At 36.6% G+C, this 15,559-nt stretch overlaps 3 protein-coding genes and 1 long non-coding RNA gene across 4 annotated transcripts; 3 read left to right on the top strand and 1 right to left on the bottom strand.

Annotated features, from left to right (window-relative positions):
- The first annotated feature begins 775 nt into the window (after positions 1-775).
- Positions 776-3,309, top strand: LOC106381275 ((R)-mandelonitrile lyase-like). Its single transcript, XM_013821166.3, has 3 exons — positions 776-1,335; positions 1,434-2,937; positions 3,046-3,309. The coding sequence occupies exons 1-3, from the start codon at positions 1,236-1,238 to the stop codon at positions 3,086-3,088; spliced, it is 1,647 nt and encodes a 548-aa protein (XP_013676620.2). The 5' UTR covers positions 776-1,235; the 3' UTR covers positions 3,089-3,309.
- A 236-nt stretch (positions 3,310-3,545) lies between these two features.
- Positions 3,546-4,447, top strand: LOC106381277 (jacalin-related lectin 19-like). The gene is made up of 2 exons (XM_013821168.3): positions 3,546-3,929; positions 4,008-4,447. The coding sequence occupies exons 1-2, from the start codon at positions 3,708-3,710 to the stop codon at positions 4,314-4,316; spliced, it is 531 nt and encodes a 176-aa protein (XP_013676622.1). The 5' UTR covers positions 3,546-3,707; the 3' UTR covers positions 4,317-4,447.
- LOC106381276 (ESCRT-related protein CHMP1B) lies at positions 4,408-5,758 on the bottom strand. Its single transcript, XM_013821167.3, has 2 exons — positions 5,116-5,758; positions 4,408-4,877 (listed from the first exon to the last, which is right to left on the bottom strand). Exons 1-2 carry the CDS (start codon positions 5,438-5,440, stop codon positions 4,591-4,593), a joined length of 612 nt encoding a protein of 203 aa, XP_013676621.1. The 5' UTR covers positions 5,441-5,758; the 3' UTR covers positions 4,408-4,590.
- Positions 5,759-8,848: 3,090 nt separating this feature from the next.
- Positions 8,849-14,586, top strand: LOC106379434. The gene is made up of 5 exons (XR_007319943.1): positions 8,849-13,458; positions 13,542-13,657; positions 13,741-13,898; positions 13,999-14,111; positions 14,199-14,586. It is a non-coding gene; the product is annotated as an uncharacterized LOC106379434 (long non-coding RNA).
- The last annotated feature ends 973 nt before the right edge of the window (positions 14,587-15,559 follow it).

The raw sequence follows: 15,559 nt of genomic DNA, 5'->3' as shown, positions 1-15,559 counted from the left end.
TAGTTAGCAGTGAGTCAATAACATCCCTAAGCGTAGCCGTTATTATCTACTGCGGTTGTGTTCATGATAAGTTCTCTTTCTAACCGTTGATCTCTTCTTGATCTAATTATCATCGATGTCTTCCTTTTATATCGTAGATACCGATGAGTTCGAGAGCTGAGAAATACTCAGTAAAAAGCACTTTTATACCGGATTAAACCGGAATCTGATTAGCAGTCATCCAACTAGAAGATAAAATGGCCACGTTTTAAAAGCATGAAACTAGGCTCGAGTGTTCGGGTCTTCGGATCTTCGGAACGGTTCTTTTCGGGTCCGGGTCTTTCGGATACTAAATATTTAGATCTAATAGGTACTTAAAAAATTTCGGGTCGAATTCGGGTCGGTTCTTCCCGGGTCCGGGTCGGTCCGAGTCTATGATTAAAATATCCATAAAATACCCGTAATTTTGCGGATCCGGATCGAGTCCCGGTATTTAGAATCTGAAAAGGACATTGCATACCCAACTCCATAAAATTTAGTCGATATTTGTCATATATATCTAAATTTTTTAAAAATAACTTAAATGAAACTATTACTAATTAAAATAAAACATTTTTAAAACTCTAAATTTTACATTTTAAAGCTTCATATTACTTAAAAAATGTTACAAAATAATAACAAATGCTGTTAACAAAAGATAGTTTAACTAAATCATAAAATAATATATAAAATATAGCACAAAAAAATCATAGTTTTAGATATACTTATTTTTAAGTCGGGTACAAATCGGTTCTTATCAGGTTGGGTCTATTCGGATCGGTTTTTTTCAGATCTGAGTCTATTCGGGTAAAAAAAATTTAAACCCAAAAAATACTTGTAAATTTTTGGTTCGGTTCCGGTCGGGTATTTTTTAGTCGGTTCCGGTTCGAGTTTTCGTATCTAGGTTAAAATGTCCTGCCTACATGAAACTGTTGCCAACGGTGGCATTTAAATGATTAAATCTATGGAAAGTTCCAGTGCGGTTGGGTTCATGATTACTCCTCTTGATAACCGTTGATCTCCACTCGATCTAATTATCCTCGATGTAAGTTATTTTATATTGTAGATACACCGAAGAGTTCGTGAGCCGAGAAAGACTTAATAATAAGCACTCATAACTACGAGTCTTCTTTTATAACTTGTAACTGACAAAAATTCTCTCTTTCCCGGGAAAGTTCAATTTTCTTTCTCCTCTGAGAAGAACTGAAGAGCGAGAAATGAGTAAGCTGATGGACTATTATCTTCTCTACACGGTGCTTCTTCTTCTTCTTCGTGGATCAGTTTCTCTGTCTAACGCAAGGCCACGCGCTAATCGACGTAAGTTTCCCCAGAATTTTCCGGGAAAATCTTTGCTTTTGCTCGACGTAGGTTCTTGTAGATAGCGATGATCAATAGTTTGCATCTTACGTTTTCAGATCCCAATTTCATGCGATTCGTGACGAACGCAACCGATTTCGCGTCGGAGGAATACTACGACTACATAATCGTCGGCGGAGGAACGGCGGGATGTCCACTCGCCGCCACGCTCTCCCAATCCTTCCGCGTCCTTCTCCTCGAGCGCGGCGGCGTTCCGTACACCAGACCTAACGTGATGACACACGACGGTTTCTTGACGACTCTCACGGACGTCAACAGCTTCGACTCTCCCGCTCAGTCCTTCATCTCCGAGGAAGGAGTACCCAACGCAAGAGGCCGTGTTCTTGGCGGAAGCAGCGCGATCAACGCTGGGTTCTACAGCCGAGCTGATAGACAGTTCTTTGAGAACTCAGGTCTTGATTGGGATCTGATGACTGTGAATCAGTCTTACGAATGGGTGGAGAGAGCTATTGTGTTTAGACCTCAGCTTAGAACTTGGCAGTCTGCGATTAGAGACGCGTTGCTTGAGGTTGGTGTGCATCCCTTTAACGGCTTCACGTTGGAGCATAAAGTGGGGACTAAGATCGGAGGGTCCACGTTTGATCGTTACGGGAGAAGACACAGCTCTGCAGATCTTCTTAGATATGCGAGAAACTCCAACATTAGAGTAGCTGTTTACGCTACCGTGGAGAGAGTCTTGCTAAGTGATTCTGGTTCTAATGTCTCTGCTATTGGAGTTGTGTACCGTGATCAGCTGGGGCGTTACCATCACGCTATGATACGGGACAGAGGAGAGGTGATACTATCAGCTGGCTCACTCGGTACTCCCCAGTTGATGCTGCTTAGTGGGATTGGTCCAAGGAGCTACCTTTCGACTTGGGGGATCCCAGTGGCTATTGACCAGCCTCATGTGGGAGGGTTTGTGTATGATAACCCGAGGAACGGTATCTCCATTGTTCCTCCGGTTCCAATGGAGAACTCGCTGATACAAGTGGTGGGCGTTACTGAGGACGGTGCTTTTCTGGAGGCTGCTTCTAATGTGATCCCGTTTGCGTCTCCTCTGCAATCTGTTTTCATCAGAGCTCCAGCTTCTCCTTTGTACGTCCCTGTGACAACTATAATGGAGAAGATCCTTGGTCCGGTGTCTGTTGGTTCGCTAAGGTTGGCTTCAACGGATGTGAGGATAAACCCAGTTGTTAGGTTCAACTACTTTAGTGATCCACAGGATCTGGAGAGATGTGTGAATGGGACTAGGAAGATTGGTGAAATACTCAGGAGCCGAGCTATGCAGGACTTTATGTTCAGGGAATGGTTTGGGAGCCATAGGTTCAGGTTCGTTGGAGTTCCATTACCATTAGACCAAACAAATGATCTGGTGATGGCAGACTTCTGTAGACGAACTGTTAGCACGATATGGCATTACCATGGTGGCTGCGTTGTGGGGAAAGTAGTGGACTATGATCTCAAAGTCAAGGGTGTTGATTCTCTAAGAATCGTGGATGGATCAACCTTCAATATCTCTCCAGGGACTAATCCACAAGCTACCTTGATGATGCTTGGAAGGTAAAAAAAAAACTGTCAAAAGTGTATACTCTTTGATACATTACCAATGCGTTTTGGTCAAGATTTGGTCAAGAGTAAAAACAATTCTCCATATGACTATAATTTCAGGTACATGGGTCTAAAGAGGCTGAAAGAGAGAATGGGATACTGATCTTTCAGATGAGTTTGATGGCATTTTCTGGAATCCTTTGCTGATTCTTTTGTTGTATGTTCAACTCTAGCTCTCTATTAGGTGCTTTTACAGTTTGTATATTCTTTTGTTCATTGTTTTCATTGGACTCCTCTCGTTGATTGATGTAATAGTCAGCAGGACTGAGATGTAATGACCAATAGCGGATTTTGCTCAGAGTAGCTATGTTTCTCTTAAATGAACATACTAGAGCAAATTTAAAACATGGTAATGTGAAAACAAGAGGCAATATTCTTCTCGTCTTCTTTTGGCACTATGATGAACACTTTTGGAATATGTTCCTTAAATGTTTCTTCTTGAAGTTTTCTGGAATCGTTCCAGTTCCTTCGGTAAAGGATGATAGGACAATCAGACATAAAGCTATCACCCTCACATGGTGCTGTCTTGGAATCCAATACCTTTCCGTGAAGCTTCCCAGTCTCTTCATCGTTTGCCCTCTTTATATGTGTTGTTGCAAAAACCAAAAACTCAACACTTGTTATGTATCAATCTGCAACCTGTTTGAATTCCAAAACGCTTCTGCTGCAGCAAAGAAGAAGATTGTAAAAGTAAGCTGTCAATTGAACAGCAGGACGGACACATGGATCAACAACAGCAGGGTGATAAGAATCTAAGAGTGTTCGTTGGACCCTGGGGAGGAAATGGAGGAACCGCTTGGGACGACGGGATCTATCATGGTGTCCGTGAGATCAAGCTTGTATATGATCACTGCATTGACTCCATCTCTCTGGTCTACGATAAGAATGGTAAAGCTGTGAGATCAGAGAAGCATGGAGGCCAGGGAGGCAACAAAACAACACAGGTAATGTTCCTCTCTCAGTTTATGTACATTTCTCTCTTAGATTTTGGTTTCTTTTACATGAACCGTATTTATATGCAGATAAAGCTGCAATACCCAGAAGAGTATCTGATCGGCGTGAGTGGTTACTACTGTCCAGTAGTGCACAGTGGCACTCCTGTGATCAGATCAATGACCTTCAAGAGCAATAAACAAGTGTATGGACCTTATGGAGTTGAACAAGGAACACCTTTCAGTTTCTCAGTAAACGGAGGTCGTATTGTTGGCATGAACGGTAGAAGCAGCTGGTACCTTGATTCCATCGGCTTCCATCTCTCACGCCCTAAATCAACCAAGGTGATCCATAAGCTTCGAAAGAAGATTCACTGGTTCACAAGAATGGTTGCATGACAAGGCCTTCTACATAGAATAGAATATTTATGCATAGATGTAACACTGAACTCTGCGAATAAGGATGTTACTTTTTTGTTGCACAAACTCATATCGAAATCATATCATTGAAATGGTAAAAAGAAAGCACACACGAAGGTTTTATATAAAGTTAGTAAACAAAGCATGTCTCAAAGTGAGCAATATAAACAAATGCGTCAATGTTCGCAGATAATAGCTGTAATATTTCGATAAGGATCTGTGTCCTAAGTGGCAGATGGTCCAAGCATATGGTTCAACCTCTGGCCTTGAGCTCTGCAAGCCTCCTTGACAAATCATCCTCATCAACTTTCTCCTCTGTCGAAGTAGGGATGGCATGACCAGCAGCCTGCGGTAATCCAACAGAGACTTCAAGACCGTAATCATCTGCTACCTGCTGCATCAGGTTGTTGACGTCGCCTTCTGGAGTAGACAATGATGTAGAACCAGCCATGGCGTTCTCCATGAACTCAGCTTGAACCTCCATGTTCACAAACTGCTTCTCAAATGAATCCATAGTCTCTGACATCTTCTGTAGATTGCCTGGTAAAAGAAACAATAAAACAGATAAGAACCCAAAGTTCTGACATCTACAGTTCATGCTAGTGTCCCCTTATGAGAAGAAGTATGCAACCGAGACTAAAGGATGCACCTTTCTTGTGTGTTTCCATAAAAACAAAACCTTTCTCTCTACCCAATAAGTATAAACTCCAAATTAACTTAACTGATTAGAACTACATCAACATACAAAAGCTCCTATTGAACGATGGAATGAATATACCTGTGGCAAGGGAAGACTCGAGGGATTTAACGATGTTAGTCATGGATTTGGTGATGGTTGCCATCTTGGCCTGAGTGTCTAAGCGAGCAACAACGGCGTCGAGGCGAGAAGCGAGGCGGAGGTAGTTCATCTGCTCGCTGCGTTTGCGAATGGCGTTCTCGGCGTAGATCCGAGCACCATCCATGTTCCCCTTCTCGATCGCCTTCTTCACCTTGAGTTTCTCCGCCTTCTCTTCCTTCTCGCACTTCCTTGACTGCCTCTGCAGAGACTTCGACGTGAACTTCAGGTCGAATATCTGATTCATCAGCTTGTCTGTGTTACCCATGTTGAAATCGATTCAGATCGAATTCCCAAAACAGAGGATTGGGGTTTTATTTGAATTTGGGGAAAAGATCACGACGCGTTTGTTTTACGATTGTTCTTTCGTAGAAGAAGAGAGATGATGACGATGAAGAAAGAAGAAGAAGAAGAAAGAATCTAATATTTAAGTGGGTCCCTGAAAAAAGTCAATTATAATGTTGGAGCCAACTTTGGTTTTCCTAAATTCAGATCGGACTTGGCTGGTTCAATCTAGTGATTGTTGGTAGTACCCGGTTTAACATTTGATCCTCATGATGTAGCTTGCAATTGCATATGCCTCCCCTCAGCTGAAAAAAACTGAAATGTAAATTGTATTAAGCTGGCCTTGCAGTTTGGAACAGGTTTGGGCGTTTGAGTCATTCGGTTGGTTCGGGTTGTTTTTATTAGATATGGATCTTTCAGATAGAAGAGTTTTGAAGACGTAACAGTGTTTCAATTCGGTTTCTGGTTGGTTTATATCGGTTTTGGTTTGGGTTAAGTTTTGATTAACATGTCGTATAATACCCCGATATATTTTGATATGGTTTAGTTCTGAACTACTTGAATGTATTATTCTAATACCTAAATATATACTTGAAGACTCAAAATATATTCGAATATCCGAGAAAAATAAATATAAAAATAATTGTACATCTGAAATCTAAAATAATATCAAAATCTCACAACTTAAAAATATCCAAAATGCTACAAATATATTTGAATTATCCCAAAATAACATATATATATAAATTGAGTTATCGGTATCCTATCGAATCTCAGTAGGAAACCCAAACCAAGACTCAGAGGTCTAAACGAATATTATCGAACATGAAAAAAATGTACATATCCCAACCGGGAAGAACCAGATTTTCTTAGGTTGATTTCAGTTCAGGTATAGTGGCTTAACTAGTTTGGAATGATCATGATGTTTGCTTCTGCCTTCGCTCTTCCTTTTGCCCTTCATGCACAGTAGCGTGCTTAGGTCGCCTAAGGCAAATTTCAAAAGGAAATTATTCATGAAAAAAGAAAGAGTCGAAATTGGGGCCCTTGGTCACATAAACATATTGGCTAACCTGTAGACTACCACAAATATTATGCTAATGGGCCCCAAAATAAGTATATTTAGAGAGGGTTCCGAGGCAAAAGCCTTTTTGAATACACAGTGAAAATTAGACCAGACCGGCCGGTCGGACTGGTCCAACCGCGAATCGTTAAGTAAACCGGGTCCGGGTTGAGTTAAAACCAGGATTTGAATTAAACCGTCAAAACCGGTTAAAACCGGCTAAACCGACGACTCGGGTCAGTGAAAAAAACCGGTTCAACAAAAGACAACGTAATTTCATTAGTTTTGAAATAGAAATGGTAACTTCTTATTTGATTCAAGATTCTTAGCGTTTTGTTTGAAAACCATCATAATTTCTTTCCCTTTTCAAGATTCGTTGTACATTTGTTTCCGTCTTTTCGTTATACACATATAATATAAGTTATTATTCATTGATGGTCCATCATTTTATTATAAGTTATATATATACCACTATAAACAATAGTGATCACGCCTAAAAACAAAAGTGATTACAAACATTTTTATTTAATAGTTATTTAATTATTATTTTATTTATAATACTAAGGGTTTCTAAATTTATGTATATGTATATATAAATGTTAAATATATATAATTCTGAAAACCTGATTGAACCGGTTAAACTGATCCGACCAGTCGTCCAGTGATAATACCGAATCAGTGACCTGTCCGGTTTTCAAAACATTGGTTGAATGCCATGTTCCTGCGGTGGTAACTAGCCTAGTGGTAACAGTTAACATTTTGTCATTTTCATTTCCATTTTTAGCTTTTTCTATTTTTGTTTCTTGCAAACATGAATATATGTCGTGCACAGAGCAATATAATGGAAATAAAACCAATTGCTTTAAGCTATTGGTCACACTGGAAACAATTGGAGCTTCGTTAAACGTATGGCAAGTGACATGGATAGCACAAAAAATAAGCTTTATATGATACTAGGAAAGGGATCATGTACCGTTGTTTTATCTCGCTTCACTCATTGATTTCTTTCTTGTCAGCTGCCCCTATACGTTATGTAAGAAGGGGGCACGTTATGTAAAAAGGTGGCAGCTGCCCCCAGTAAAATCTACAAAGAAATGTATGTGCACGGAAAATGTTATACTTTCGACAGCTTAATTGGTTCCAAATCTTACTTTGTCCCCTCCCTAGACCACGTTTCAATCTTCCGCCTGTCCCTATTTAGTCTTTACTTAATTTTCTATAGTTCATCTTCCGTTTATTTTTCTTATTTTTTTTGTCTACATATATTGCATTTCTTTTCTCACGTACTTTAGTCTCCTTAGTTTTTTTATTCTTTTTTTCATTCAAAACCAATTTTGTATTTAATTTTTTTGTTTCATTTATAACAAAGAGATAGTTGGTTTCATTTTATTTTCTTCCTTATATTATATAAAAACCTTTACTCTAAACAATTTCATTAGTTTTTTTATATAGCATTATCAAATATAGAGTAATATATATTTATTAATTAAATATTATTTATTTTTATTTGCCCCCACTCAAAATATTTTCTAGAACCGTCACTCTTGTATTCTTTTTTTTTTGAAACACTCTTTCTTATGTTCAACTTCTAGTAGTAGCGTGTAGAATGCATAAACTCAAAGCTCTTGGTATGCCTATACGATCAAGAAGGAAAATGGAAGATCGAAGTAGACCTAGCTGCAATTCTCATCATTGAACATATATATACTCTTGCTTCTGAAATTTGGACTCTCACATCTTGTCTCTGAAGAGCATGTGTTAAGAATGTGACACTAGTACAAGACATGTACTGAAAACAGCAACAACAACAACCATGGGCGGATCTACGTTCTCTAAGAAGGGAGCAGCTGCCCCCAGTAAAATCTACAAAAAAAATTATGTGCACGGGTATACTTTCAACAGCTTAATTGGTTCCAAATCTTACTCTGTCCCCCTCCCCAGACCACGTTTCAATCTTCCGCATGTCCCCATTTACTCAATTTTCTATAGCTCATCTTCCGTTTATTTTTCTTATTCTTTTTGTCTACATGTATTGCATTTCTTTCCTCACGTACTTTACTCTCCTTAGTCTTTTTATTCAAAACCAATTTTGTATTTAATATTTTGTTTCATTTATAACAAAGAGATAGTTGGTTTCATTTTATTTTCTTCCTTATATTATATAAAAACCTTTACTTTAAACAATTTCATTAGTTTTTTATATAGCATTATCAAATATAGAGTAATATATATTTATCAATTAAATATTATTTATTTTTATTTGTCCCCACTCAAAATATTTTCTAGATCTGCCACTCTCGTGTATTCTTTTTTTTTTAAACACTCTTTCTTGTGTTCAACTTCTAGTAGTAGCGTGTATAATGCATAAACTCAAAGCTCTTGGTATGCCTATACGATCAAGAAGGAAAATGGAAGATCGAACTAGACCTAGCTGCAATTCTCATCATGGAACATATATACTCTTGCTTCTGAAATTCGGACTCTCACATCTTGTCCCTGAAGAGCATGTGTGAAGAATTTGACACTAGTACAAGACATGTACTGAAAACAACAACAACAACAACAAGTGATGGGCGGATCTACGTTCTGTAAGAAGGGGGCAGCTGCCCCCAGTAAAATCTACAAAGAAATTTATGTGCACGGGAAATACTATACTTTCAACAGCTTAATTGGTTCCAAATCTTACTATGTCCCCTCCCCATACCACGTTTCAATCTTCCGCATGTCCCCATTTACTCAATTTTCTATAGCTTATCTTCGGTTTATTATTTTTTTTTTGTCTACATGTATTGCCTTTCTTTACTCACGTATTTTAGGGGGTGGTATTGAATTCAAGAATTTGAAAGAATTCACATGTAATAACTTTTGCAGTATTTTAAATGATTTTATGAGATTTTAATGCAATTGTCTAATTCTTATGTTTACTTTTTGCCATAGAATTTAAGTGAATGTAAATTAATTTGATGGAATTCAAATGGTAATACTAACGCTATGAATGATAACGAAAAAATACACAACTAGTAGTTAACTCTTAGATATTTTTTTACCAAAATAAAACACTTGGGAAAATTTTACTTTTTGTAGATAGATTTTTTTTACTAAAGGAATCTTTTTGGGTGAACTAGCCATGGGCATTCGGGTTGAGTGAAACTGATGACATTTTATTTTATATCAAAGTGTTGAAACTTGTTTTTTCGGATATTCGGGTACCGTTCGGTTCTCGGTTCGGTTTCGTTTCCGATTCGGTTATTCAGATATAGAAATATAGAAACCATTCAGGTATTTGAGGCGGTCCGGTTTTGGTTTCGAATAATTTGGTTTGGTTCTAGTTCAGTTTTTCGGTTCCGGTTTTGGAAGAAGAGAGACATGGAATTGGGCTGGTGTAGGTGATATGTCTTCTAAAGACGTAGTGGGTTACCGTGAGGTCAAATTGGTTCTAAAAATAACAAATCCCTTCATAAAAGCAAGGAATTGATCCTTTGCATTTTACATTACATTTTCCATTAAATTCCTTTCAAATAACATTCCTATTAAATCTAGCAAATATTGAATAACACTAGAATTTAAATGAATTGGTAAAATACGCAATTGAATAACACAAGAATTTAAAAGAATTGATAAAATACACAATTGAATAACACTAGAATTTAATGGAAACCATAATTCCTTCAAATTCTATCAAATTTCTAAATCCAATACCCCCAAGTCTCCTTAGTCTTTTTATTCTTTTTTTAATTCAAAACCAAATTTGTATTTAATATTTTGTTTCATTTATAACAAAGAGATAGTTGGTTTCATTTTATCTTCTTCCTTATATTATATAAAAAACTTTACTCTAAACAATTTCAGTAGTTTTTTATATAGCATTATCAAATATAGAATAATATATATTTATTAATTTAATATTATTTATTTTTATTTGTCTCCACTCAAAATAGTTTCTAAATCTGCCACAGAGTCAACAACAAGACGGGGAGCAATCTTGACGTGAAGAAAATAGATTCAAAGAATACCAAAAGGCTTTTTGTGTGTGTGTGCGCGACAGTTAGATCTTTTGTCGCGTCCTGTGTGATAAGGTTAATTATAATCATGGGTCTCCTAGCATTTTTAATGTCTGGGTGTGACCGGTAACCATCGTAAAAACAATAGGAATGATAAGAAAATAATAAGTGGGAATAAAATTTTAGAAATGATGAAGAATTCTGGTTTTTTATCAAAATTAATGAGAAATTGATTTGTTCTATAATTCTCTACAAACAAATGAATGAAGATAAATGAAAAGAAAAACATATTACTTATGAATGGTAAAAAGTTTAACGAATGTTAAAAAACATAATATTTATCCTCATTTTTTTGGTCACCGGTCACACACAGGAGGACATAGTGTTCCTCATTATGAATGGTAAAAAGTTTCACAATTCACATCATCAGCAACAACTTGGAACATCTCTTATACTGTGTATAACAGTTTGTGTACTCGATGAATGGTTGCAAGGTCGTATTATTGATTAGTAAACTTTTCTCATTTATGATCAAAAGTCTTGTAAAAGATGGAATTTTAGAACAATAATTTTCTTTTTTGGGTCAAAGATATGGTTTTTTCTTTTCATTTAAAGATGATTTGTCAATTTCTCCTTTTTGGATTAGTGGAAAATTCTTTTTCGAATGGTAAGGTTTACAGTTATTTTCCTCACCTAATCAGACTATCAAATTACCAAATGTGTTTATGCCCCTGATTGCAGTTTCAACGGTTTTATTTATGACGCTATATATTAAACACGTATATGCTTCCTCTACAATATACAAAATGTCAAAGATAGAGAATCAAGCTGCTAATATGCTGTCAAGAAAGTCTTATGATGAAGAATCAATATTTTTTTTTCTTTGTATGTATTCCATTACATCTCTAGAATATGGGAAGTTAGAAAAAAACATATATATATATATAGCCAGGACAAGTCTCAAAATATCACATGATTTGATTTGTATAATTGCCATCAAAATTCAAAAAGGCCACATAAATTAAGTTTACTGAAGGTTGAATTTGTATAGGAAACGTCATTATTTACTAAATTTATGGTAACTAACTAACTATCTATCTATACTAATAAAGTTGGATTTAGTCTCTCTTTATGCTGCCACATCATCAATATGCATAGGAAATTTTTACCACGTGTCACTTCATTAAATCTTCAAAGAAATCGATTTTTTTCCATTCTGAAAAACATCTCGAAACCCATTATGGGCTCTACAACACGAAGACTTCTGTTCGGGCCTATATCATGTTGTTTTCCTAGGCTCAGGTTTTGTGTATGAGCTTACGATCCCTTTTCCGCTTCCTGTAATCCAACATTAGGGTTTCTGTAATCCAAGAGCTTACCATCCCTCTTCCACTTCCTCGGCCAAGTAACGCTCGGGACTTATGTCATTCAATGAGGAAAACCTAAAAATCCCATGAACTCGTCTTCATTGCTGCCTTTATTTGTTGTTCAGCAGATCTCTTCACCATCAATATATATTTTCGACGTAGCCTCCCTGTTTCCCATAGTTTCCACCTATTACTTCTGGACTGAATCTCTCAGACAAGATCTTCAAAAATGGCAACTTCCAGCTACACCTTTCTGAGTTGAAGACACACCAGTGAAAAGATATTGTTCAGACGAGACTTCTCCGTTTTTGGGCGTCTCAGAATGTGAAGAAAGGAGGTTAATTGATGAGCGTGGATATGCTACTGCTTGATGCCAAGGTATTTTTTTTAACTGAGATCTTTTTTAATTAACTACATTATTATCGAAGTTGTGTTCAAGATGTTGTCTAGGTAACTTGCTTTCTTCTCTGGTGACAGTGGTTCAGGGCTTCAGGCATCGATAAATGTATATCGGTTGAACAACTTCTAACACTTATTGACTGAAGGGTCTGTTTATGAGCTGGGTGCTTTTGATGTAACAAGAAGCAACCGGGAAGTCTTTATGGAGATATCCGAAACAGTTCAAACCAATCCCGATGGAGCACTTCAGATTTATCAGGTTAAATTTAAATTCACACTTTTAATACTTCTCAATATATTATTTTGATATAAGACTTACTAGCTTTGCGTATGTTTCTACCACATATATTGTTGGGCAAGTAAAGGGGACTAGAACTTCATACAATAAAAGAGACTCAGAGTACAACGCATCATGATTACCATAAGCATCAAAAGGTATAAACTCATACATTTTTTTTTCTATTAAAGTTTAGCCAACTTTCTTTATCATGCAACTAGCTCCAATTCTTAAATATATAGTATGCTCATCTATACTGAAAAGTAATATTCTAGCTGTCTTCACTATTTCGTGATTTGGTATTACTATATACAAACTGCTTTTGGACCAAAGCAAATCAACATCATATCATATGTATGTTTTATGGATAAACGTGGGACCATCTCTAAATAAAACTCTCAGTCTTACGAATGCAGGTTCCAAATAATTAATGAGCATTATCTCTGTAGAACCCATACATTTGTATAGATTATACGTTCCTTTCTTAATAAATAATTTGAGCTGTCATCCTAAATTATAATTTGATCTTATCTTCTCCAATGCTTCAAGCAAATTTAGAAAGCAACTAGGTCCATGCATTGGCATGTATAAAAAAATTTGTAACTGTCGTTCCAGGAACTCAAATGTATGCGTAAGTGCGTTTGAAGGATTGGTAAAAGCCCTTGATGAAATGAGAATTTCTGAGTAGGAGTATTGAACCGAAGGTGGTGGTTGCCACAAACTTCAACCTCAATTGGGAGTAAAAAATTAACCACCATTTCTTAAGCATGATATAGCTGGTCTTAAAATGTTAATTGACTCAAGCTCTTTTTCAGGTCGGCTCTTCCTGAATGCAACCTCTGCAATCCATTTCTATTTTAATAATGAGAGTGGTGCAGGTAAAAGTTATCTTGAGAGGTAATGACTTTCACCACTATTTTCTACATAAGGAGAATACCTTAATAGTCTAAACCCACTGACTGAAAGCGGTTCTTATTTAGGACATGTGGCATTGGCAAAGGCTCGACCTCCGGCCCTACAAAATATGGGGGTGTTAAGAAGATTGAGTTAATAACGGTAGCAGAGCTTAATGACCGTCATGAAATCTCCACCGCAGGTTTGCCGTTAAATCAAACATAATTTATCTTACTGCAACATATCTGACCCGTGTGTGCCTCTAATAAATCAAAATAAATTCAGTCAGAAGAATTCATTTGCACTGGCGTTGTAAGTTGAATCAACACATCAAATGGATGGCGCTACATTTCTTGTTCCAAGTGCTACCGAAAATTGCAGTGTGAGTTTACATCAGTCACATGGGCTTCCTGTAATGAGGTGAATGCTGTTGGAGTCATAAGGTAAGCCATCCTTAACGAGACCACCAATTAAAGTTCCATTTTTCAGTTCTCATCCCTTATATGTTTCAAAGTAAGACACCATTATGGGAAACTATGCTAGGTACCATGTGCAAATGACTGTTTGGTGCAACCGACACTAACACATTTGCAGCTTTTGACACTGAAATAACTAAACTGACCAATATCCGGCCTGCAGACGTCTCCCACCAGTAGGTTCTTATTTCTGCTGACTAGCACTTTCAGGTTCTTATTTTTTTAAGAAACGGCTACTAATATTTTCGCATTCTTTCGCTTATGAAGGCTACAGGTCCACAAGACCCACATGATTGGACCTTCCACAATGCTTACAGGAGATTGTTGGGCGAACTTTAACCTTCTATTTAAACCTATCTCACTTCAACTTCACTGCAAAATAACAAAATTTCACTCTTGCATTCTTGACAACAAGTCAACAACCAATGTCCTCCCTAGCATAATTTTGAGGTCCAGTTGGTCAATATAACCAGTACCAAATTATTAACAATTTAAAATAGTTGGTTTAATTTTCTTAGTCATTTGTACATTTAATGTTAAACTTAGATCAGTACATAAATTAATTAAAATTTTCCATAAAAAATTTCTTCACACTGAAGATATAATAATCTGCATATAAAAAACAAGAAAAAAATAAATGAGATGAATTCATATAGATCGTTTTGAATACTGATGCAAGGTCACGAATATATGTTCTCCCTCGGCCTTCGTATATTCATCATTTGAAATTAAATCAAATCAGTTAACTCATCATCTCAAAAGGTTCTACAATCAGGTGAACCCAAAACGAACAGTTGAATATATAACACATTTTTTCCAGTAAGAACGATCGACCTATTATTATTATTCTTCACCACACCTCGGGCACCGAGGTTTCAAAGAAACAACTTGAGCACATTAGAGATTCTCAGCACCTTCTCTTTCACAACTAACATATTGCAGCTCCTCTCCGTTAAATATTATCAGCCACTTTTGCTGTGTAGGAACACCAGCTATTCCTTGGCAAATGGCAACTTGCTAAGAAGAAACCATCACAAACTGATGAACGTAACACAGAGTCTCTGGTGGGCTCAAATCGAGAGTTAGAAAACGCTCTTCGAGTAACAATAACCCAGGTTTACAATCCACTAATAACAGAATAAAGGGACCAATATAGAGCTATCTTGCTACACATGCAATCTCTATCACAGCTTAATTGATTTTCCTTAACACAAGTTCCATGAATAAAAAAATTCCAAAAACTTCTTCAAAATTTAAAACATCGGCCACCATAGTAAAGAACACAGACTTACTCAAACATGTATGAATTACAAAAAAAAAAACTTTTACAAAAAGAAAACCAACAAACCATTAAAATAATTTCATATATAATATGTTTTCAAAAAAAAAGAAGAAAGATTTCATATATAAGAACAACAAGATACCACAGACACAAACCAGATAACAAACACTAACAATTCTCAAAACACGAAATTTTAACTTCATAACAAATTAGCATCGCACCAACATAGATCGCAAAAACATGACCTCCACTTCGAATAACACAGCAAATCAACAACAGAATTTACAAGTTTGAATATCACAAAAGTCAACAACGCGCGGGAACTAGTAAACATATAAAAAAATTA

Source organism: Brassica napus, chromosome C2, assembly GCF_020379485.1.
Source record: "Brassica napus cultivar Da-Ae chromosome C2, Da-Ae, whole genome shotgun sequence".
In the NCBI taxonomy this organism is placed as follows: Eukaryota; Viridiplantae; Streptophyta; class Magnoliopsida; order Brassicales; family Brassicaceae; genus Brassica; species Brassica napus.
Note: the sequence above shows the minus strand (reverse complement) of the source record. Positions and strands in the feature narration are given on the sequence as shown.